General features: G+C 38.9%; 1 protein-coding gene and 1 pseudogene across 7 annotated transcripts in view; both read right to left on the bottom strand.

Moving 5' to 3' along the window:
* The window catches only part of IFT25 (intraflagellar transport 25), a 124,856-nt gene that overhangs the window by 55,209 nt on the left and 45,044 nt on the right, over positions 1 to 24,603 (bottom strand). For 6 of the 7 annotated variants that reach the window (XM_004448861.5, XM_004448860.5, XM_004448862.5 and 3 more), the window contains exons 3-6: positions 16,810 to 16,916; positions 15,144 to 15,212; positions 9,880 to 9,923; positions 6,732 to 6,871 (exon numbers count right to left, since the gene is read on the bottom strand). In XM_004448861.5, coding sequence (XP_004448918.2) covers positions 6,758 to 6,871; positions 9,880 to 9,923; positions 15,144 to 15,212; positions 16,810 to 16,916 — 334 coding nt within the window. In that variant the 3' untranslated portion in view covers positions 6,732 to 6,757. Of the gene's footprint in view, positions 1 to 6,731; positions 6,872 to 9,879; positions 9,924 to 15,143; positions 15,213 to 16,809; positions 16,917 to 24,603 lie in introns of those variants that run through there. The other variant, XM_071217431.1, reaches the window with a different exon arrangement.
* On the bottom strand, positions 12,232 to 13,592 carry LOC105747405 (elongation factor 1-alpha 1 pseudogene; annotated as a pseudogene).

Here is a 24,603-nt window from a genome sequence, read left to right as displayed (position 1 = left end):
GTCAGATTCAATCTCTTTACTTGTGATTGGTTTGCTGAGTTCCTGTATTTCTTGGAGATTCCTATAATTCATTGTAGGTTGTGCATTTCTATGAATTTGTCCATTTCACCTAGGTTGTTTAATTTGTTGGCATACAGTTTCTCATAATACCCTCTTTTTATCCTTTTCATTTTGGTGTGGTCAGTCATAACTACCCCTTCTCATTTCTGATTTTATTAATTTGCATCTACTTTCTTTGTAGTGTAGTTGGGAATTATCGATTTTTAAATTTTATTATCAATTTTACAAACCTCTCAGCTCAGACCCCAGAAGCTAGGGGGAATGCATTCACTGTGACCTGAGTGGACAGTTTAGAAGCAATGTCCTCAGGGCAGGCCGCACCTCCCTGCAAACAAACTTTCTCAGAAGCTGTTCTCCCTTGACCAGCAGCACCCTCCCTCCGTGTTCTCAGCAACCAGTCTAGGGCAGTAGGGTGGGTGTTTGAGAAGGCAAATTATCTTCAGCTCCCTGCTGACTCTTAGGGCAAACAATGGCGTGTCCCTACCAGTCTGGAAGTGTGCAATCCCCAATTTTGCTGGCCAAAATTTGAGTTTGCAGTAGGCTATGTCTCTCCCTCTCCCCTTTCATGGGGAAGAGGACCCCTGCAAAACCCTCAGTCCCCAGCCACCTGCCAGGAGCCAAAGGATTGGCTTCTGTTTGCTCCAAAGGTAGGGAAATGGATGCCAGCAGCTGCTGCTGCAGTTTTACTCACGGGATTTTTCCAGCCAGCCAAGATTCCTTCTCTTTGCCCTCTCTCTCCTGGTTGGTGTCTAGCCTTCTCCTGGTTTCCTAAGTCCCAGAACAGCCTTCCAGACGGTCTCTGCCTGTCCCCTGAATTTATTCTTGTATCTCTTTTCTCTTAAACTATTACTCTTCACTCCTAATCAGATTAACATAATTGCTTATTTGCATTATCCTACAACTAAGGGATATTAAGAGTTTCAAAAGAAAGCAAATTACTTCCAATAATGAACTAAATGAAGCCAAAGATTTCCTTGCAACTCTACTCATCATTAGAATATATTTCACTAAGACTCCATAGACAAAATACTATGTTCTAATACCACTTCAAATAATCATCTTTTTGCTTGTGCTTATATTACTGGAATAAAGTTAGATTAACTAATTTCTGTTGTTATTGTTGCTTTTTCAAATTTTAAAGATAATTAAAAAAATTTTGGGGGGGATATTTAGTTTCCTTGGCTGTTGAAGCAACTATCACGCAATGTATTGTCATAAACAATGGGAACTTACTAGCTCGTGGTTTTGAGACTGAAAAAATTTCAAATCAAGGTGATGCTTTCTTCCTAAAGACTGGCATTCTGGGGCTGGGCTCCTCTGCCACATGACAAGGCACATATCAACATCTCCCAACCTCTCTCTTCTCTTCCTGGTTTAGCTGACCTTCGGCTTCTTGCGTCCTGTGGCTTACTCTTTACCTATCTGAATTTTATTCTTTTACAGGACTCCAGTAATAGGATTAAGACCCATCCAGAGTTTGGTGCCTTGTCAGTGGGCCCATTTATGCTTTCCAATGTGACAGAGTTTGATTTGGCTCAGTTGTGGTTTCCCTACATATGGCTCCCCTGTCCTTCTATTTGGACCTATAATTAGTAGTAGAGTTGGTAGGTGTATGTCCAAGAGACTGAAATCTTTGGACTGTCCCTGTGCCAGCTGGGCCCTGAATCTCAATGGAGTTTCAACACCTACTCTCCAGTTCATTGGTCTTACCCAGGACAACTAACATGGAGGTGGTGATGGACAACTACCATACCAAGGAACTGACAGAGTCCACACTACAAGCTAGAGAGTCCCATACATCAGCTCTATGGGATCATAGCCCCCTCTCAATTAGAGGTGGAGTGGACATCACCATCCCAGAATCCTCAGGATCGGGGAATGAACTATGGACTAAAGTAGACTTACTGGTATTCTACTATAGACACTGCTGTGATTCTAGCAATGGAAGAAATTATATCATTGATGTGGAGGCAGTGGTCACTGGAGGTTCTGGGGCAGGGAAAGAGAAAAATAGGTGTAATACAGGGGCATTTCTGAGACTTGGGAATTGTCCTGAATGAGAGTGCAACAACAGATACAAGCCATTATAAATTTTGCCATAGCCTATAGAATTGGGTGGGAGAGAATGTAAACTACAATGTAAACTTTAACCCGTGCTTAGTGGCAATGCTCCAAAATGTGCTATCAATTGCAATGAATGTACCTCACTAATGAAGGATGCTGCCAATGTGGGAAAATGTGGGAGGTGTGGGGAGCAGCACATACGGAAATCCCCTATATTTTTTATGTGACGTTTGCATAATCTAAGTATCTTTTAAAAAATAAAATATAAATCCATCCTGGGCCACACCTTAACTGGAGTAACCTCGTCAAATTGTCCTACTTATATGGGTTTACATTCACAGGAATGGATTAAGCTTTTTGTTGTTGTTTTTTTTAAAGATTTATTTTATTTCTTTCTTTCCCCTTCTCCCTGTTGTCTGCTCTCTGTGTCCATTTGCTGTGTGTTCTTCTGCATCTGCTTGCATTGTCAGGCGGCTGCATCTCTTTTTTGTTGTGTCATCTTGCTGTGTCAGCTCTGTGTGTGTGTGGCGCCACTCCTGGGCAGCTGCACTTTTTTCCATGCAGGGTGGCTCTCCTTGTGGGGTGCACTCCTTGCACATGGGGCACCCCTAGGTGGCAGAGCACTCCTTGCGTGCAGCAACACTGTGCATGGGCCAGCTCACCATACGGGTCAGGAGGCCCTGGGTTTCGAACCCTGGACCCTCCATATGATAGGTGGATGTTCTATAAATTGAGCCACGTCGACTTCCCTGGATTAAGTTTGAGAATATGTTTTTCTGGGGTACACACAGTGCCAAACCATCACAGATATATTAGTTATGTTCTCAAAGTTAAAACGATGTAACAAAGTCTATTCAGAGAAGTCTTACTTTCATCCTTGTCTGTCCCACCCTGTTCTCTCCCTTCCCCACAGGAAATCATTTGTATTAGTTTTTAATTTATTCTTCCAGTGTTTCTTTTCTGCAAATATAAGAATATGTATGTATATTCTTATCCATACTCATCTTACACAAAAGATAGTAGTCTATATAAAATTTCTATATTTTTCTGTTTCACTGTTAACAATATCCTAGAACATTAGATTGAGTAAAGCAATCCAGACACTAAAGGAAAAATACTGTATGACTGCATTACTATGAACAAAATATAAACACAATATATTGTGTAACATATTGTACAATTCAAAAACATAAAATTTATATGTATCAGTACAATTAATTTAGAAATGTATGTTTTTATTCAACTGTATTTCCTCTTTATTTTTAAATGATTGTTTATATTTTCAATTATTAAATGTACAAAATAAAGCTAAAAAAGTCTTTAAAAAATAAAAATAATTAAAAATTCAAATGAAAAAAAAAATCCTAGAGATCACTCCATATCAGTTTACAGAGATATTCCTTATTCCTTTTTATGACTGCTAATATTTTATTGTAAGGGTATATGGACATTTGGGCAGTTTTAAATTTTTGCTATTATAAACAATGGTGTAAAGAATAATGTTGTATATTATTTTCTGTTTTTGCCTGTGTAAGTCTAGGTCAAATTCTGGGTATAGGAATTTCTGGATCAAAGGATAAATGCATACGTAATTTTCTAGACATTGCTGATTTCCTTTTCATATATGTATATACCATTTCACATTCTCATCAGAAGTGGGAATTTACCATTGTTTATAAAGGCTCAATAAGTGATGGCACATCCTCATGATGGAAAATTGTATAGTATATAACCAAAGAGGTATTCATGGGAAGTGGACTTGGCCCAATGCATAGGGCATCCGCCTACCACATGGGAGGTCCGCGGTTCAAACCCCAGACCTCCTTGACCCATGTGGAGCTGGCCCATGCGCAGTGCTGATGCACGCAAGGAGTGCCCTGCCACGCAGGGGTGTCCTCTGTGTAGGGGAGCCCCACGTGCAAGGAGTGTGCCCGGTAAGGAGAGCTGCCCAGTGTGAAAGAAAGTACAGCCTGCCCAAGAATGGTGCCGCACACACGGAGAGCTGACACAGCAAGATGACGCAACAAAAAAACACAGATTCCTGGTGCCGCTGATAAGGATAGAAGCGGTCACAGAAGAACACACAGTGAATGGACACAGAGAGCAGAAAACTGGGGTGGGGGGGAGAGAAATAAAAAATAAATCTTAAAAAAAAAAAGGTATTTACAGAGAATTTCTTTTTAATTTTTTTTTTTTTTAAAGATTTCATTTATTTCTCCCCCTTCCCCCCATTGTCTGCTTTCATGTCCATTTGCTGTGTGTTCTTTCTGTGTCTGCTTGCATTCTCGGCAGCACCAGGAATCTGTCTCTTTTTGTTGCATCATCCTGTTGCATCAGTTCTTCATGTGTGTGATGCCACTCCTGGGCAGGCTGCACTTTTTTGTGTGCGGGGCAACTCTCCTTGCAGGGCGCACTCCTTGTGCATGGGGCTCCCTTATGTGGGGGACACCCCTGCATGGCATGGCATTTCTTGCATGTGGCAGCACTGCGCATGGGCCAGCTTACCACAGGGGCCAGGAGGCCCTGGGTTCGAACTCTGGACCTTCCATATGGTAGGCAGACACTCTACCAGTTAAGCCACATCTGCTTCCCTACGGAGAATTTTGATTAACAGAAAAAATGGTCATGATAAAATTTTAAATGTGAAAAAAAGTATCCAGGATTATATATGTTGTTTACCAGAAGGCAAGAGTTAGCCTTAAGTCACTGACAAATTCTTAGAAAGTGTTGCCTAACCTGTTAAACCAAGTCAAGGTAAAACTTGTTCCACTGAAGGGAAAAAATATAGGAATTCCCTGTGAATTGGGTTAAAGACTGGAGAGTCTCAATCTATAGTAGGTTAGAGCTGCAAGTAAAGTTAAAGATGACTTAGTCCAGTCTCCTCATTTTATAGACAGGGGGACTGAGGCCTGGAGAAGGAAGGTGACTTGCTCAGGGCCACAGTCAGTGGCAAATCCAAGATTAGAACAAAGAGCAACAGAAGAAAGACCACATAGCATGGTATATAAGAACTCAGAGTTTGATGCCAGACATAGGATTTGAATCCTGGCTCTACAGACTACTGTGTGGTTACTGTGTGACCCTGTGAAAGTTACCTAATTTCTCTAAATTTGAATTTCCTCCTTTGAAAATTGAAAATTCAGGCAGCGGACTTGGCCCAGTGGTTAGGGTGTCCGTCTACCACATGGGAGGTCCGCGGTTCAAACCCCGGGCCTCCTTGACCTGTGTGGAGCTGGCCCATGCGCAGTGCTGATGCGCGCAAGGAGTGCCGTGCCACCCAGGAGTGTCCCTGCGTAGGGGAGCCCCACGTACAAGGAGTGCACCCTGTAAGGAGAGCTGCCCAGGGCAAAAGAAAGTGCAGCCTGCCCAAGAATGGTGCCACATACATGGAGAACTGACACAACAAGATGACGCAACAAAAAGAAACACAGATTCCCATGCTGCTGACAACAACAGAAGTAGACAATGAAGATGCAGCAAACAGACACAGAGAACAGACAACTGGGGTGGGGGGGAAGGGGAGAGAAATAAATAAATAAGTAAATAAATCTTAAAAAAAAAAAGAAAATTGAAAATTCAATAGCTGTTAACCACATAGGGTTGCTTGTAAGGCTCAAAAAAAGATGATGCATGTAAAATGCTAACTATATTTGATACATAATAAACAATTTTTATAGATATTAATGTTACAAAATATGCCAAAAATGTCAAAGAATGCTCTGAGAGGATTATGTGTTTTCTAATCTTTCTATGAAGACTTCAAATGAGTATAAAATTAAAAGAACTGGGAAGCAGATGTGGCTCAACTGATAGAGCATCCGCCTACTATATGGAGGGTACAGGGTTTGCTTCCCAGGGCCTCCTGACCTGTGTGGTTAGCTGGCCCACGCCAGTAGGGGAGTAGGGGAGCCCCATGTGCAAGGAGTGTACCCTGCAAAGAGAGCCACCCCATGTGAAAAAAGCACAGGCTGCCAGGAGTGGTGCTGCATACATGGAGAGCTAATGCAGCAAGATGATGCAACCACAACAACAAAAAAGAGACACGATTTTCCAGTGTCACCTGATAATACAAGCGGATGCAGAAGACACACAGTGAATGGACACAGAGAGCAGACAACAGTGGGGAAGGGGAGAGAAATAAATAATAAATTTAAAAAATTTTTTTAAAGAAGTAGTAAAACAACATGTCCTGCAGGGCCCAGTTCAAATCCCATTACCTGAACAAAACCTTCCCATAAGTACTTTCTCTCTCTGAACTTTTATACTGTTTACTGTCTATATTGCTCACTTAGCCCTTTGCATCAATCAATCAATACATTAGAAAATGAATGCACTGAGACCTGAAGGGTACCATGTTAGATGCTATGGGGATGCAATGTATTATCAGTTATATTTTCATGTATACTAGTCACCTCCTTGATTATGCTGTATATTGAGGCAAGAACTTCCTTATATCCTCCATGGTGCCAGCACTGTTGGCTGATGAAACCAGAATTCCTTTATGCAAATATTGAAGAGAAAATAAAAACTGAAACAGACTGATATAAATCCCTTTAATGAAGTATTTCAATGATAGCTTCATGTTTAAATAAATATACTGTTAAAACTCATAAAAGAAACTTTATTAGAATCACTAAGAAAGAGTTGAGACTGCTATTCCCTCTGCAGAAATGCTATGCACAGATGCAAAATGATCAAAGGCTGATATAATAATGAATCTCAAGTAAGTGGCGTAGCCATCATGTGCCTGTAGGGGGAAAATCAATATGAATCTTTTAGTAATCCTAGTAAACTGTTAACAGGGAGTTAGCAGAAAGAAGGAGTTTGATGCAAGAGTATTACACTAAATACATTCAGAACAGAATATGCAGAAGAGAAGCCAGCCATTATAACGGTACAGTCAAATATCAGCCTTAGTTTGATAAAAAATAGCAAGTGGTGCTAAAAATTGTCAACTGTCTTCCTAAAATATTTTTTTATAATAAGGCTTCCTTTGGATAATGATGCCTTAGAACATACTACCCTGAAAGGTGGTTATAATTTTACATTTATATAATTTATTTGGAAAGCAATTTAGCAATATGTATAAAGAGCTATACATATATTTATAACCTTGGAGCCAGTAATTTCATTCATCGGAATTTACTCTTAGAAAATTACCAAAAAAGGTGATGATGGTGACAGTGGAAAATACTTGGAAGATGTCCCCTGCAGTATTAGTTATGATGACTAAGGGCGGAAGGTGATTAACTTAAATATATATGTGAATAGGCAAATGTTATTTTTAAATTACAGTTAAGATGCTTATTATATAATAGTTAAGTAAAATATAAAGATGCAAAATTGTCCATACATTGTTGTTATAACAATGGGATACATATGGTTGACAACTGGAAGAAAATAAATATAATAAAAGCTTTGTGGCATGGTAATAAAATCATGAGTGATTTCTAGCTTTCCAATCCCTTATTATTTTTCAAATTTTCTATAAATGCTGTCACCTTCTCTGATTCACAGTGAATCCTAAAACAAAAAATACCAAAGAAGGCAGAGGCTTACTAGATATCTCCATAATCATAACCCATTAGGTAAAGATGGAGAAAAATAAGAAGAAAAAATTCAGTGTAATTAGTTGTTTTTCTGCTTCCGATTTGCCTCACTGGCTTCCCTAGTCATTGGGCAAATTTTGATGATAGAGAAGGTAATTAATTTTAAAACTTCCTACACCTATATCCCGCAAAACTATCTTTCAAAAATGAGGGAGGGATTAAGACCCTCTCAGATAAAAGTTGAGGGAGTTCACACCACTAGATCGACCCTACAAAAAATGCTAAAGGGATTTCTACAGGTTGAAAGGAAAGGAAAATAGACAATAGATCAAAGACCCATGAAGAAATAAAGATCTCTAGAGAGGGTAATGACATGGGTAAATATAAATGACAATACTATTTTATTTGGGGGTTATAACCATTTTTTTTCTTCCTACAGGATCTAAAAGGCAAATGCAAAAAACGTAATGATGAATCAGTTGGACTCATAATGTATAAAGATGTAATTTGTGACAAGAACAACACAAAGGTGGGGAAACAAAGGGGTACAGGAACATACTATGAGTGCATATACTATTGAAGTTAAGTTGGTATCAAAGCAAATGAGATTTGTATAGATTTAGGATGTTAAATTTAAGCCCCATGGTAACCACACAAAAAAATAAGAGAATATGCAAACTCATAGAGACAGAAAGTAGAGAATAGGTTAACAGGGTGGGGGATAGGAGCAATGGGGAGTTAACACAAAATGAGTATAGGGTTTCTGTTTGGAGTGAAGGGAAAGTTCTAGTAATGGATGGTGGTGAGTGTGCTGCAACATTGTGAATGTGATTAATCCCACTGAGTGGTATGCTTAGGAGGGGTTAGTATTATTTATATCGAAAATATATGTTGTATATGTTCCCACAATTTATTTTTAAAAAAAGGAAAGAAAGAGAAACTAAAGAAATAATGACAATTAAATGCAATAATGATAGCGGGTGGGATTAAAGAAAGGAGAAAAGGCTCAAAATGACATTGGGATATAAGAAAAAACTGGAATACAAAATGTAAGTTTTACCTCAATGCTAAATTTTTGAACTTGCTAACTGCACCTGAGGTGATTATGTAAGTCCATATCCTTGTTTATAGGAAATGTGCATGGAAATATTATGTGTTCAAGGAGTATCATGTGTGCAACCTACTCTCAAATGTCCAGAAGATAGAGATATAGATATATAGAGACTTAGATGACAGACAGACAGATAGAAAGAAAGATAGAAATAAAGTTAGAAAGAAAGATACGGCAAAAGAGGCAATTAAAATTGGTGGATCTGGGTACCTGATGGAGGGAGGGGATAGGTTAGAATCCCCTATTTGGGGTTTGTATTATTTTTGCCACTGTCCTGTAAGTTTGAATGTATTTCAAAATAAAAAGTTAAAAAAATTTTTTTGAATTAAACAACTTCCCACAGAATCTTCTGAAATACTGATTCCATAGTAGCTCCCAGCTACTAAGTTTTTGTAAACAGAAACTTAGTGAACAAGAGGTATCCTCTTTAACCCTCATTTAGAGAAACCTTAATTAAACAAACATTACTACCTAAAAAATCCACATTCAGTTGTTTTACTTTTTTGTGTGTTTGTATAAAGCCACAGCCTGACAAACTAGCAGGAACAGAGGAACTCCTGATGAGGCAGTCAGTAGCTTCCTTGTCAAAAGGCATTCATTCCATTTGACAGGCAAAGCCCAGTGGAATGCTGTCAGAAAATACTGGTTCTCTTTCCAATTCATCTCTCTGGCTTATTTGTTGTTGATCCCATGCTCCAGTTCCCCTTATCTGAATCTCCCTTGTCCTTTCACGCTTAAATTAACATCTAGTTTTGGCATCTGCACCTTTTAAAATTTCTATTCTAAAAGGCCCATAGAATTAAATAAAAGAAAGCAAAACAAAGCAAGTAAGTACTTCAGAATGAATGAACAAAATAAAAGAAAAAACAAACAAGGTGAATTGTTTTATCCTTGCTGTCACCCTCTCTATGATGGATAAGAGTCTAATTTATAATTAAATTTTATAAGGTTATAGAATAACCTTTCAGTTGGGTTGATTAGGTACAGAACTTACAATATCATTTATTAACTCTACTACTATGGAGATAGGTTTAAAAATTTAAACACCTTGTGCTCGCTAAAAATAATGTTTATCTCTATAAAATACATACTTACAATAATTTCTTCATTTTGAAGCTGCCCCTCTGTATGTACTAGATCTAAAACACAAATTTAACAGAAATGAGTTAAAGGTTCAAAATACATGAGGATAGCTACTGCACTTTTTGTTCAAAAAACACAATATCTGATAAATTATTTTAAGGCCAGATTTAAAGGTTGATATAAAAATAGAGATATCTGATATAAAAGAAACTATTCTGAGCTGTAAAATATCTCTAGTGAGTGTAAGCAAAAGTAAATGAAAATGTAAATTATAATAAAGTAAGGAATTGATAAATTGTGAAAATCTCTTTTTAAGGATCAAGCTACTAAAGTAATTGGAATAGGCCTCAAAGGAGCCATCTGCCCATGACCAGGGGTATCGACTAGAGCTTGGTATGTCACAGGGGATTTTCACTATGATGCTGAATTATGAAGTGATGTAATCTTTTTTCGGTACCTGAGTTTAAAAACCTTTACCTATATAATTTTAGGACAGATTAATTTATTTGGTCATATGCTAATCATAGTGAACATTCTTTTGGAAATTGATATAACAATATGTAACAGTTGACATTACTTAGAAATAATATCATTTGCATCAAAATAATTAATGTATATAATTTTAAAAGCCACATGGTACAAAAAGGGAAGTCTTTGGGAAGTAAGCTTGTATGTGATTTTGTTTCCAAATCCCTCTCTGAGGTAATGAAAAATGCAATCCCCTGCCTCACCTCTTCCTTCTTCTCCAGTCCTGCTCCCCAAAGTATAAACATTTCTAACTCTCTAAGCTATGCTTCCTGGAATTTTAATATGCTTATATATCTTTTTCTTGATTTATCTGTTTTCTAAAGGCTTTATATTATGCTAGGTGAAAAGTTAGGTCTCTTAAACCAGTATCCTCTTCCCCCTGTAATTTCTCCTTCTACCCATCTTCTCAATTTTGAAATCAATATTTGATGGTTACATTATTATGACTATATAAATATATTTACTGCTGAATTAAGTAATAAATTATGATCCCATTTCCTTTCTTATACACCAAGCATTAATAGTAACCTCTTCTTTCATTTGCTTAGCTTTTTTTTTAAAGATTTATTTATTTATTTCTCTCCCCACCCCACCCCCCCCGGACCACCCCGGTTGTCTGTTCTCTGTGTCTATTTGCTGCATCTTTGTCCGCTTCTGTTGTCGTCAGCGGCACGGGAATCTGTCTTTCTTTTTGTTGTTTTATGTTGTTGGGTCAGCTCTCCATGTGTGAGGCACCATTCTTGGGCAGGCTGCACTTTCTTTCGTGCTGGGCGGCTCTCCTTACGGGGTGCAGTCCTTGCGCGTGGGGCTCCCCTACACAGGGACACCCCTGCGTGGCACAGCACTCCTTGCGCGCATCAGCACTGCGCATGGGCCAGCTCCATACGGGTCAAGGAGGCCTGGGGCTTGAACCGTGGACCTCCCATGTGGTAGACGGATGCCCTAACCACTGGGCCAAGTCCGCTTCCCTCTGCTTAGCATTTTTAATTGTGAAAAATTGGAAAATCTCAAACATACATAAAATATAAATTATAATAATTTTTACATATACCCTTCATCTAGATTTTACAATTATTAGCATTTCACTATATTTGATTGATCTATTTTTGCTTAAGTATTTTAAAGCAAGTCTAAGATATGACATTTCACCTCTGAATAATTGATTAGCCATCTCTAAAATATAAGGATATTTTCTTACATAACCATACCATTATCATATTAACATTAAAAATAATACTTTAATAACATAATAGTCCATATTTAAGTTTCCCCAGTTGTACCCTAAAATGTCTTTTTTTTAAGGAGGTACCGGAAATTGACCCAGGACCTCATACATGGGAAGCAGGTGCTAAACCACTTGAGCTACCTCTGCTCCCCTCCCTAAAATGTCATTTTATGGTGGGTTTATTAAAATCAGAGTTAAGTCTATTTTTTTTCTCATTAAACTTTGTTTTAAAGTGTCTCAAAATTCCATGATGAAATTTTGATCAGGTTGTTTCCATTTTAAAAAGTACTGATTTTAGAAACTAATAACTTAAAACTGCCACACAAAAAACAAATGGTCCACATAACATTCCTTTTCTTCTCAAGGTTTTATGATGCATTGTTATCATTAAGTGAAAGAAGTTGTTAATGTGGAGAAGGTATGGGGAGTGAGGCATATGGGAATCCCTTATATGTTTATTGTAACATTTTGTATAATCTAAGTATCTTTTAAAAAATAAAAAATATATTAAAAAAAAACACAAAAACTTAAAGGCCAATTAAGACAAACAGTTCTGAGACCGTTCTTCTACCACTGAGTAAGACTGGGGTGGCAGGTGTTGTAGCTAATACTCATTCAGCCTTCTGAGCTTTCTGGGCAGACTTGGTGACCCTGCCAGCTCCAGTAGGCTTCTTGTCCACTGCCATGATGACATGAACAGCAAAATGACCCAGACGAAGATCATCAGAGAAGCTCTCAACACACATGGGCTTGCCAGGAACCATGTCAACAATGGCAGCATCACCATATTTTGGGAATTTGGGGCCATCTTCCAGCTTCCGACCCGAATGAAGTGATCGATCTTCTCCTTCGGCCCAGCAAACTTGCAAGCATGTGAACTGCATGCCAGTCCAGCACAGGGGCATAGCCAGCACTGATTTGGCTTGGGTGGTTCAGGATAATCACCTGAGCAGTGAAGCCAGCTGCTTCTCTTGGTAGGTCATTTTTGCTGTCACCAGCCACACTGCAATGATGCACATCTTCTACAGAAACGTCCTTGACATTGAAGGCCACATTATCCATGGGAAGACATTCACCCAAAGCTTCAGGATACATTTCAACAAACTTTACCTCAGTTCTAACACTGACTGGAGCAAAGGTGACCACCATGCCCAGCTTGAGAACACCAGTCTCCACTTGGCCCACAGGGACAGCACTAATACCACCAACTCTGTAGATGTCCTGAAGAGGCAGATGCAAGGGTTTGTCAGTTGGATATGAGGAGGTGGCAGGAGGCAATCCAGAGCTTCAAGCAGCATAGCTCCACTGGCAATGCCGTCTTCAGGGGTGACTTTCCATCCCATGAACCGAGGAATGTTAGCACTTGGCTCCAGCATGTTGCCACCATTCCAACCAGAAATTGGCACAAATGCTACTGTGTCAGGGTTGTAGCCAATTTTCTTAATACAGGTGCTGACTTCCTTAACAATTTCCTCATATCTCTTCTGGTTATAGGGTGGCTCAGTGGAATCCATTTTGTTAACACCAACAATTGGTTGTTTCACACCCTGTGTGTAAGGAGAAGGGCATGCTCACAGGCCTGCCCACTCTTGGAGATGCCAGCTTCAAACTCACCAGCCCCAGCAGCAACAATCAGGACACACAGTCAGCCTGAGAGGTGCCTGTAATCATGTTTCTAATAACCTCTGTGTCCTGGGGCATCAGTGATGGTCACACAGTACTTGCTGGTCTCAGAAGTCCACAGGGAGATATCAATGGTGATACCACACTCAGGGTTAGCTTTCAGTTTATCCAAAACCCAGGCATACTTAAAGCCTCCCTTTCCCATCTCAGCAGCCACCTTCTCAATTTTTTCAATTGTTCTTTTGTCAACTCCATCACATTTGTAGATCAGGTGGCCAGTAGTGGTGGACTTGCCCAAATCTACACATCCAATGATAACAATATTGATATAAGTCTTTTCCTTTCCCATTTTTGCTTTAAGATATAGTGATGGTTTTCATGATACCTATGTTCTGGCAGCAAACCCATTGTGAAAAGAATTAAATCTCTTTTAATCTTGAACTGTTTTCTCTCCCTCACCCACTTTTTCCCCCCATTTCATTGACATATTGAAGAGACCATGTCAGTTGTCCTATAGAATGTCCCACATTCTATATTTTGTCATTTTGCCTCCTTAGGATTTCATTTAATTTGTTCCTCTATCTTCCATATTCCAATAGATTAGAAATTAGAGCTAAAGACTTAATGATATTCAGGGTTTGGACTTTCATCAAATGACTGGTGAACTTTGGCTGTCTTTTGTTACTTATGAATAAATCAGTTGAAAACTGTGTGTATGAACCAGGCTTGTTGCCTGGTGGACTTCAGTATGGCGGCCAGGAGTAAACCAGCCTTTGTTAGGACCCATAGATCTCTTCTTCTGGAGCATTCAGTTTCTCCAAAGATGCAGCCTCCAATCACCTGGCTAGGGGTATACTCTTGACCATGTCATTAATAGCAGAGTGCAGGAAGGAGATCAGAGTTCACACTATTTAATAAGTAAGGTTTCATTTAAATCTGTTCCCAACCCTATGTCTTACTCACTCTCTTTACTCTGCCTGGTCTCCTTGAGTTCTCAGCCTCAACATCCAATGTTTCTAGTCCTCTCCTGAGGATGGAGGTAGGTGTTTGTGGGAGGAAGGAGCAGTCACCTAGCTTTGTGAAGTAGGGGAAGGTACCCAGAGTCCAACTACTCTCTATATATAGATGTTCAACTAATCACCCTTGTTTTCTGCCCCAGGTCTCATTCACACTTTTCGTGGTACTCACTGCCTTCCAGTTCTAGGCTTCTCTGGGGTCTATAGGGGGTAAACTGGCTTACTTCTCATTGATATTCTCCCTGGCAGGCACTTAGGTTATAACCTAATCCATTCAGCTACAGAAGTTGTTACTTATCCATCTGCTTTCCTTCTTCCTTAACATATATTGATACCTCATATTAGCTTTAGTCTTCTAGTTGTTTGTGTGCTGTCCTTGTAGGTTTTGGTTCTTTTTATTCCTTTACTATTATTTTCATGATATTTGGGGAGGGAAAGGAGATAAACACATGAAGTAAATGTGCTGTGCTTCACTGGAAGCTATCAATTCTACTTATGATATTTAAGTAGCAATTAGGAAGGAAAAGAAGAGGAGAAATTATTTTTTGTCTACCGTATGCCAGATGCTATGTTTACAAAATTTTTAACTGGTAGATATCATCCTCACTTTTCAGATGAGGATTCAGAAAAATTAAGTAAAGGAACAATCGTGTATTCAAACAGGGTTTTTCTAGGTCGTAAAGATGTCTGTCACAACTATCATTTAAGTCATCTGGAAATACAGAGTCAAAAGACAAATTCTCTCTTCTAGGAGCAGGTGTACCTCAGTGGTTTAGTGCCTTCTTCCCATGTATGAGGTCCCAGGTTCAATCCTTGGCACTTCCTTAAAAAAAAAATCTCTATTCCCTCATTCTCAGAACAATGCTGATAAAACAAACACATACCTCTTTCAATCCATTGCTCAAAATCAACTGGCTCTTTAGATGTGCTTTTTTCAATCCTCAAGGTCTGCACTGATATTGTAAATAAACAAAAGGAATAAGCTGTTAATTATCTACTTGATTCAATGTTGCTGTCCCTGTATTCCTTTTTCCCTCTGCCTGAGACTGTTATGTACTGGTGAGACTGCAGAGTACTAGAGTCAGGAACACTGTGTTCTGGAAATTACTCACTTACCCTGTGCTTTTCCAAAAGTCCCCATGGTAAAATGCAGTCTTGTGGAACCACAGTCTTAGAAATGTTTGCAACTATACAATTTAGAGCTAATCATAGTTTTTTTGAACTTGCTATCACCCAGATTTTTTGGTATATAGGTAATAAAAATAGTAATATTGGTGATTCTTGGTTTTAAGCCTTTCTAGAGAAACTACTGTGTGTCAAGACATATTTATTCATTCACTATTGAAAACAATCTTGGGAGTGGAGGTGGCTCAAGCCATTGGGCACCTCCCTTCCACATAGGAGGTTCCAGGTTCAGTTCCTGGTGCCTCCTAAAAAAAAAAGAAAGAAAGAAAACAATTTTATGAGAGAGGTATTATTAATTAATTTATTGATGAGGAAGCAGGCTTAGAAAAGTCAGACAACATGTTCAATGATTTAGGCCTGTTTGACTACAAAGCCTCTACAATTAACGACAGAAGAGAGATGCAGCCTTCTTCCTTCTGCAATAGTTTTCCCCATTGCCACCAGATCCATCCCCACCTTCCACCATCTCTGTCCTGTTCTCTGAGACTAACTCCTGTGGACTACAACACCTGGACTCACTTGTCTGCTGCCTTCTGGTTGGATTTGGCCAATGAGAGGCACTGGGGGGAACCACAGGGCAGTGGAAAATGAGATCAGGCTATTTTTTCTCCACTCCTTCCCTGCTTCAGAGCCGTGTCTCTGACAGTGGTTGTGCCCTTCATGATCACAGGCACTATTCCACAGGCTCCAGCTCTCACTATTTTCTTCCCTTGTCCCAGAGGAGATAACAGTTTCCTGCTGAGGCAGTTTCTGGGTGCCTCACCATCTCGTTTGTTCCCTTAACCTAGGCTATAATTTTATAATTAGTCCCACCATTAAAGTTTCTTTATTTGAACCATCTGGGATGTATGTTGTTTCCTGCCAGGATTTCATCTGATATACTCTATCATTAAATAAACATAAGACAAGATTAGAATGATATTCTAATGGCAGATACTCCTCCTAAGTTCCTCAGAAAAATGCCAATAGTAAGAGAAAAATCAAAACTATCCAACATGAATAATCAGGGTTATCAGATTTTTAGCAATTTCTTGATAAAGAATCCCAGACCAAATGAATCTGGAATAAAGTTTTCTGGCAACCTGGCTTGTCATATTCATAATAGCACCGTTGGCCAAAGATTTTTACATAGCAAACTGTATGGAAATTATTATGTACTTTGGAAGGGTTTCCAATTTGCAGTTTCAGAGAGGCTAAATAAGCTTACGGTTTTTACCCCACACTCCCCACTCCCTTCACTCCGGCAATAAAACAGGGGCTTACGCTGCAAAGAAAAACTATTGTTTTTTTCACACTAGTTTACCTACATGTTCTCTGTATATGGAAAATTAAAGGATTGTGAAAATTAATGTATGGTTTGCTTACCAAAGTAACTTTGAATTACAAGTTTCTCAATCCTTACATGTTTGTGAAAACAAAGAATGAACTCCTGAGGAAACATTCCTGTGGTGGTCCAAAATGTTTCTGGATTCCTATTGTTAATTTTAAAGAAAAAGAGAAAGTGATAACCAAATAAAAATGTTTACTAATAAATTTCCAATAAGTAAGTATTGTTTTAAAATAAATGACCACTGGATATTTGCAACACCTTTCTAACTGTTCATTCTGCTTGTAATTTCTCCCCAACTTTAATAATTCTTCTCTGATACTACCAGAAATTTTTTCTAAAACATAGAAACAAAGAATTGATGTCACTCCTGTTTAAAAGCCTTTAGTGGCCCCTCATTGCCTATAAATCTAAACTCCTTAGTATGGCATTTATAAGCCTGCACAAACCGGTCCCATCATTAAAATATATCATCTCCCATCACTGTAATCACATTGGGTCACTTAAAATTCTGCAAACATGTCATACAGGCTCATGTTTCTGTGCCTTGGTTCATGTTCTCTTGACCTGAAATGCAAAAGTTTATTCGCTTTTTGGTTCCACCTCTCCAATTCCAACAAATCAGATACCTCCTCCCTCTTTTGCCCTTGCCTCACACTCAGCAGCTATTCCAAAAGTGGCAATTATCTCTTATGTCCTTATGGCTCCTGCAGCTACAAACTGTACCTTTGGAGTCCAGACACTTTCTCTTACTTATTTTTTTTTCATAAAACAATTTTTTAGAGAATTTTATAGAAAAGCCATGTATAAAATACATATATCACCCTATTAACACCTTGCATTAGTGTGGTAAATTTGTTACAAATTGATGAAAGGACATTCTTATAATTATACTATTAACTATAGTCCATGCTTTACATTAGGGTTCATTGCTTCTGTTGTACAGCCCTGTAAAAAAATTTTTTTTATTCTTGAAACATCCATATATATAATTCAATACTGTTGATTACATTCACAATGGTATACTACCATCACTACCATCCAATACCAAATGTTCATTTACCCTCTCTTACTCACATTTATATCTAGAGCAACTAGCACAATGATGGACCCATAGCAGATGCATAATGCTTGTTGAAAAAAAGTTACAAAAGCATTCAGTTTTATGTCCTAGCGATATATATATAGTATATATAGTATTGACTACAGATATAATCTTTTCTATTTGTCTTTATTTTTTTAATGTTACATTCAAAAAATATGAGGTCCCCATAAACCCCCTACCCCCCTCACCCGACTCCTCCCCCCATAACAACAACCTCCTCCATCATCATGAGACCTTCATTGCATTTGGAATCTTTTCTATTTTAACAGCTATTTTCTGTACCTTTTTGGATGTATAATTCACCCATAGAAAAAGTTACCTTAAGGATACAGTTCAATGAGTTTTGATAAATGTATACACTCATGTAAATGTAACCAACACCCCATGTTATCCAATATTCCAGTCAAGATTTGGAACACTTCCATCACCCAAGAACTTTCCCTTGTCTTCATTTTCAGACAATCTCTTCCTTAGACAAACACTACTCTGATTCCTACCATCATAGATTAGTTTTGTCTGCCCTCGAACTTCAAATAGAAAAATTTAGTATGTATTCATTTGTGTATGCTTCTTTCACTGAATTTTTAAAGATTCATCTATGTTGCTTTCTTGTATCAGTAAGTCATTTTTCTATTGCTGGATGACTATATAACTGGGCCACAGTTTGTTTATTCATTCTCTTGTTGATGGATATTTGGATTGCTTTCAATATTTGACTATGAAAAATAGTTGTGAGGTTTTAGGAAGATGGCATTGGAGTAGGCAGGGCTCAACTCTCTCACAAAAAATAACAGAGAAAGAGCCAAAAGCTATCCAAGGGATGTACTTCTGGGGTCAGTAGACCAGGACAGTGCTTTACAACTCCCAGGAAGTTGAGGACAGAGATACAAAGAACCCAAAATTAAAAATGTGAGTTACCAAACCCCTCTGGCTGTGAGAGAGTCTCCCCTGTCCCACCCCCAAGATATTAAGCTGAGGTAAAACCCCTGGCTCACTGCAGCCAACTGACAGGGGAACAGACATCTTCCTCCCTGTCACCTGTTACAAGGAAAAAGGGAGGGGAGTTGGGGGGCTTCTCTTCAATGAATTTGGCCTGCAGAGCCCATTTTGAATCTTGGATCTGGTCAAACCAAAACAGAGAGCAGAGACTGAAACACCTTCTTGGAAAGGTGTGCCAAAGAGCAACATCTGCTGGCTGGTCTGGAAACTGCACAGACAAAAACTGCTTTTGGGTCTCTCTGTACCCTAGCCCCTGGGAGAAAATCTGTGTCCCATTAGTGAGTCCCTGGCATGATTTTGATAACTTAACCTGGGCAATTTTCAAGACTTAAATAAATCGAGCCAAATATCAAAGAAGAGCTTTGAAAAAACAAAACAAAACACAACACAATAGGTAAGAGAGAGAAATTGGCCATCAGAGTAGTCACCAGCATATTCAGATCCCTAGACATCAGCAAAAAGTTACACACCATAGTAGGAAAAAGGAAGAGATGACCCAGCCAAAGGAATAAACCAAATATTCTGAAGAAATACAAGATTTAAGACAATTAATCAATGATAATCATACAAGTCTCCTAAATCAATTCAAAGAATTGAAAGAAAATATGACTGAAGAGGTAAAGGATATTAAGAAGACCTTTCTACACATGCCTCTTCTGTTACTTTTACCAGACCTGTGATTGGTGCTGGGGTTGGTGTATACTCAGGAGACCTGAATCTCTGGACTGTCCATGTGACAGCCAGGCCCTGAGCCTCAGCAGACTTGCAACTCCTACCCTCTGGATTATTGGATTTACCCTGGCCAGCTAACAGGGAGGTGAAGAAGGTCAACCACCACAACAGGGAGTCAAAAGTGCCTACAACTGCAAGCAGGAGAATTGCATCCATCATCCATGTGGAATCTAAGCCCCCTCTTGATATAGAGGTGGAGTGGACATAACCATCCCAGGGTTCACACGATGGAGGAATAGAGTATGGATTAGAGTGGACTTACTGATATTCTACTATGGAACTATTGTGATTAGTAATGGAAGAAATTGTAGCATTGATGTGGAGAAAGTGGCCACAGTAGCTGCTGAAGGTAGAGAGAGGGAAGAAGAGATATGATGTGGGGGCATTTTCAGGACTTGGAGTTGTCCTGGGTGGTATTGCAGGCACAGATCCTGCCATGGCCCACTGGGTAGACTGGGGGAAGTGTAAACTACAGTGTAAACCATTGCCACGCTCCAAAATCTATTTACCAAATGCAGTGGATGTCCCATAATGATGAAGGAGGTTGCTGATGTGGGAGAAGTGGGGTGAGGGGGGTGGGGGGTATATGGGTACCTCATATTTTTTTAATGTAACATTTAAAAGAGAAAAAAAAAAGTAGAAGACACTGGGATCATAAAGAACAATTTGAAAGCCTGCAAAGAAAAGTAACAGATTTTTTGGGAGTGAAACATGATAGACGAAACTAAAAATACATTAGAGGAACACAGGAACAGATTTGAACTGCTTAAAGACAGAATTAGTGATCTCAAAGACAGAACATCTGAACTGGAAAAGACAGGAGAACACAAAGAGAAGAGAATGGAAAAATATGGGGCAGGGTATCAGGGAATTGAATGACAACACGAAACGCACAAACATTCACATTATTGGTATCCCAGAAGGAGAAGAGAATAGAAAAGGGGCAGAAAGAACTTTTGAGGAAATAATGACCGAAAACTTCCCAACCCTTATGAGGGACATAAATATGAATATCCAAGAAGGACAGCACACCCCAAACAGAATAACTCCAAACAGACATTTCCTAAGACACCTATTATTCAGAACAACAAATATCAGAAATAAAGAGTGGATTCTGAAAGAGAAAACCAAAGCATCACATACAGGGGAAATTCAATATGATTAAGAGCTCACCTCTCACCAGAAACCATGGAGGTGAAAAGAAAGCAGTGTGATGTATTTAAGGTACTGAAAGAGAAAAACTTCCATCCAAGAATTCTGTATCTGGCAAAACTGTCCTTCAAGAATGAGGGTGAGTTCAAAGTCTTCAAAGGCAAAAAACTAATAAAATATGTTACCAAAAGACCAGAATTACAAGACACTAAAAAGAGTGCTACAGCTTGAAGGGGGAAAACAAGGGTTAGAGACTTGGAGAAGAGTATAGAAATGAAGATTATTAAGAAGGGTAAATTAAAGGGTAAAAAGACAGACAATAGTATGATATGACAAAAGAAAACCAAAGGACAAAATGAAGTAATGCCTTTACAATAATAACATTGAAAGTTAATGGCTTGAATGTCAAAATCAAAAGACATAGACTGATAGAATTAAAAATATGTTAGCCATCTATTATGTTACCTGCAAGAGACTCACCTAAAATGCAGATGATGTGAATTTTCTTTATTTATTCTTTTTAGTCAGTCTTTTTAGATGCTTAATACTGTCATTAATCATTTTAAATAATCAACTTTTGGTCTTATTCATTTTCTCTAATAATTGTAAATTTTTCTATTTCACAGATTTTTGCTTATGCCTTTATTACTTATTTTCTTCTTCTTTCATTAGTTTATTTTGCTCTTCTTGTTCTAGCTTCTAAAAGTGGAAATTTAGATTATGCAAAAACCTCCCAATAAAGAAAAGTCTAGGAGTAGTTGGTTTCACTGTTGAATTTTACCAAACATTGAAGGAAGAATTAACACCAATCTTGTTCAAATACTCCCCCCAAATTAAAAAATTAAAATATTTCCTAACTTATCCTATGAGGCCATCATCATTCTAATACCAGAGCCAGATATCACAGGGGAAAAAAGTTTGAACCAATATCTCTTAATTAATACAGATACAAAAATCCTCAGGAAAAATAACAGAAAACTTAATCCAATAGCATATTAAAAGGATTATACGCCATGACCAAGTGGGATTTATCCCAGGAATGAATGGGTAGTTCAACATAAGAAAATCAATCATATATCACATTAATAGAACGAAGAAGGGAAAACCCACATGATCATCTCAATGCAGAAAAGGCATTTGTCAAAGTCCAGTTTGTCAAACAAGCAAACACACACACCCGCACACACACACATTTAGAAAACTAGGAGTAGAAGGGACCTTCCTCAACATGATAAAAGACATATATGAAAAGCCTATAGCTAACATCATACTCAATAGTGAAAGACTACTTTTTCCCTAAAAGATCATGAACAAGACAAGGATGCCCACTGCCACCACTACTATTCAACTTTGCGGTGGAAGTAAAAGCAATTAGGCAAGAAAAAGAAATAAAAGTCACCCAAATTGGAAAGGAAGAAGTAAAACCATCCCTATTATCAGGTGACATAATTCTACATATAGAAAACACCAAAGAATCTACAAAAAAGCTGCTAGAGCTAATGAATGAATTCAGCAAAGTGGCAAGGTACAAGATCAACATGCAGGAAAGTGGATTTGGTTCAACTGATAGAGCATCCGCCTACCACATGGGAGGCCCAGGGTTCAAACCCAGGGTGTCCTGACCCATGTGGTACAGTACTGATGAGCGCAAGGATGCAGGGGTGTCCCCCACATAGGGGAGCCTCATGCACAAGGAATGTGCCCCATATGGAGAGCCGCCCCACGTGAAAAAAGTGCAGCCTGCCCAGGAGTGGCACCGTACACACGGAGAGCTGATGCAGCAAAATGACACAACAAAAAGAGACACAGATTCCCGGTGCTGCTGACAAGAACACAGGCGGATACAGAACATTAAGTGACTGGACACAGAGAGCAAACAACTGGGGGGGAGGGAGGGGAGGGAAGGGGAGAGAAATAAATAAAAATAAATAAATCTTAAAAGAAAAAAGATCAACATGCAAAAATCAGTGATGTTTCCACATCCCAGGAATGGACAGCCCAAATAGGAAATGAAGAAAATAATAATATTCACAATAGAAATTAAAAGAATAAAATATCAGAAATAAATTCAACCAAGGATCTTAGGGACTTAACACAGAAAGTGCCAACACATTGCTGAAAGAAATTAAAAGAGACATAAATAACTGGAAAGATTTTCCATGTTCACAGATGGAAAGACTTAATATCATTAAGACATTAGTACTACGTAAAGCGATGATTCAAAGCAATCCCAATCAAAATCCCAACAGTCGTTTGCACCTTTGCAGAAATGGAAATGCCAATCATCAAATACATAAAGAAGGTAAGGGGCCCCAAATAGTCAAAACCATCTTGGAAAAAACCACAAAAGAACAAAGTTGGAGGACTTACATTTCCTGGTTTCAAAACTTATTACAAAGCCACAGTATCAAAAGCAATATGGGGGAACTGGGTTTGATTCAACTGATAGAGCATGGGAGGTCCAGGGTTTAAACCCAGGGCCTCCTGACCCATGTGGTGAGCTGGCCCACATGCAGTGCTGATGTGCACAAGGAGTGCCATGCAGGGGTGTCCTCCACGTAGGGGTGCCCCATGCACAAGGACTGTGCCCTGTAAGGAGAGCTGCCCCACGTGAAAAAAATGCAGCCTGCCCAGGAGTGGTGCTGCACACATGGAGAGCTGATGCATGAAGATGACGCAACCAAACAAGATGCAGATTCCCAGCGCTGCTGACAAGAATAGAAGCGAACACAGAAGAACACACAGTGAATGGACACAGAGAGCAGACAACTGGGGGCCAGGGGGAAAGGGAGAAAAATAAATAAAAAATAAAAATAAATCTTAAAAAAAAAAAAAGCAATATGGTACCAGCACAAGGACAAAGAAAGAGACCAATGGAACAGAGACAAATCCACATATCTATGGCTAATTGATTTTTGAGAAGGGTGCCAAATCCACTCAAAGGGGAAAGAATAGTCTCTTTGACAAATGGTGCTGGGAACCCCATCATCTGTAAACACAGGGGTAGCAGCACTCTTCCTGAACAACAGGGTGGAAGGCCTGCCCCCTCCAAGCACAGGGGCAGGACCTGCCCATCCCAAATACTTGGTCCAGACCTCGGCTTAAATAGCTCTGCCCTTGAAGTCATTCTTTCAATTCATTCCCTTTTCTGTTCCTTTCAGTCCTCAGGCTGGCAGTGATTCCACTCAAACAAATTTCACACAAAAAACTTGTTGGCTTTTTACAGAGTTCACAGGGGTCCAGAACATCAAACAAAAGGACTTTCCATTGATCCTTCCTGGTTAACAGCATTTTCAATCCTTACTTCCCATGAAATGGCTAACTGATTCCATGTTTAGTTAAATCCTCACATGGAGCACTATTCTCTGGGGACTCGCTTTCTGGAAGCTCTAGGAGGTGCCTGACAGATCTGCTCCTGGTCCTAGTCTCAGAGCACAATATCTAGATAGGCTCAGAATTTTCCACACCATCAATTTACAGTTTCTTTATTTCCAGGAGTTCATTTCTCAGCTTATTCCTTTCCGCTCACATTTCACTATAAGCTACAAGGAGAAACTATCTGCATCTTCAACACTTGGTTTGGAAATCTCAGCTAAATATCAAAGCTCATCACTTTCAAGTTCTGCCATTCATGTGACATCAGAACTCGATTTCACCAAGTTCTCTGCCACTTTAAAAACATGGATTGCTTTTCCTCTTGTTTCAAATAAAGGATCACCTTTCCTCCTATTTCCAGTAATACATTCATCATTTATGTCTAAGGCCTCATTATAAGTACTTTTAGCATCCATATTTCTACCAAATGTCTCTTCAAAGCAATCCAGACCTTTTCAATCAAGCACCT

The sequence above is a fragment of the Dasypus novemcinctus genome, chromosome 9 (assembly GCF_030445035.2).
Source record: "Dasypus novemcinctus isolate mDasNov1 chromosome 9, mDasNov1.1.hap2, whole genome shotgun sequence".
Lineage (NCBI taxonomy): Eukaryota > Metazoa > Chordata > Mammalia > Cingulata > Dasypodidae > Dasypus > Dasypus novemcinctus.
The sequence above is the reverse complement of the archived record's forward strand: the minus strand, read 5'-3'. Positions and strand labels throughout refer to the sequence as shown.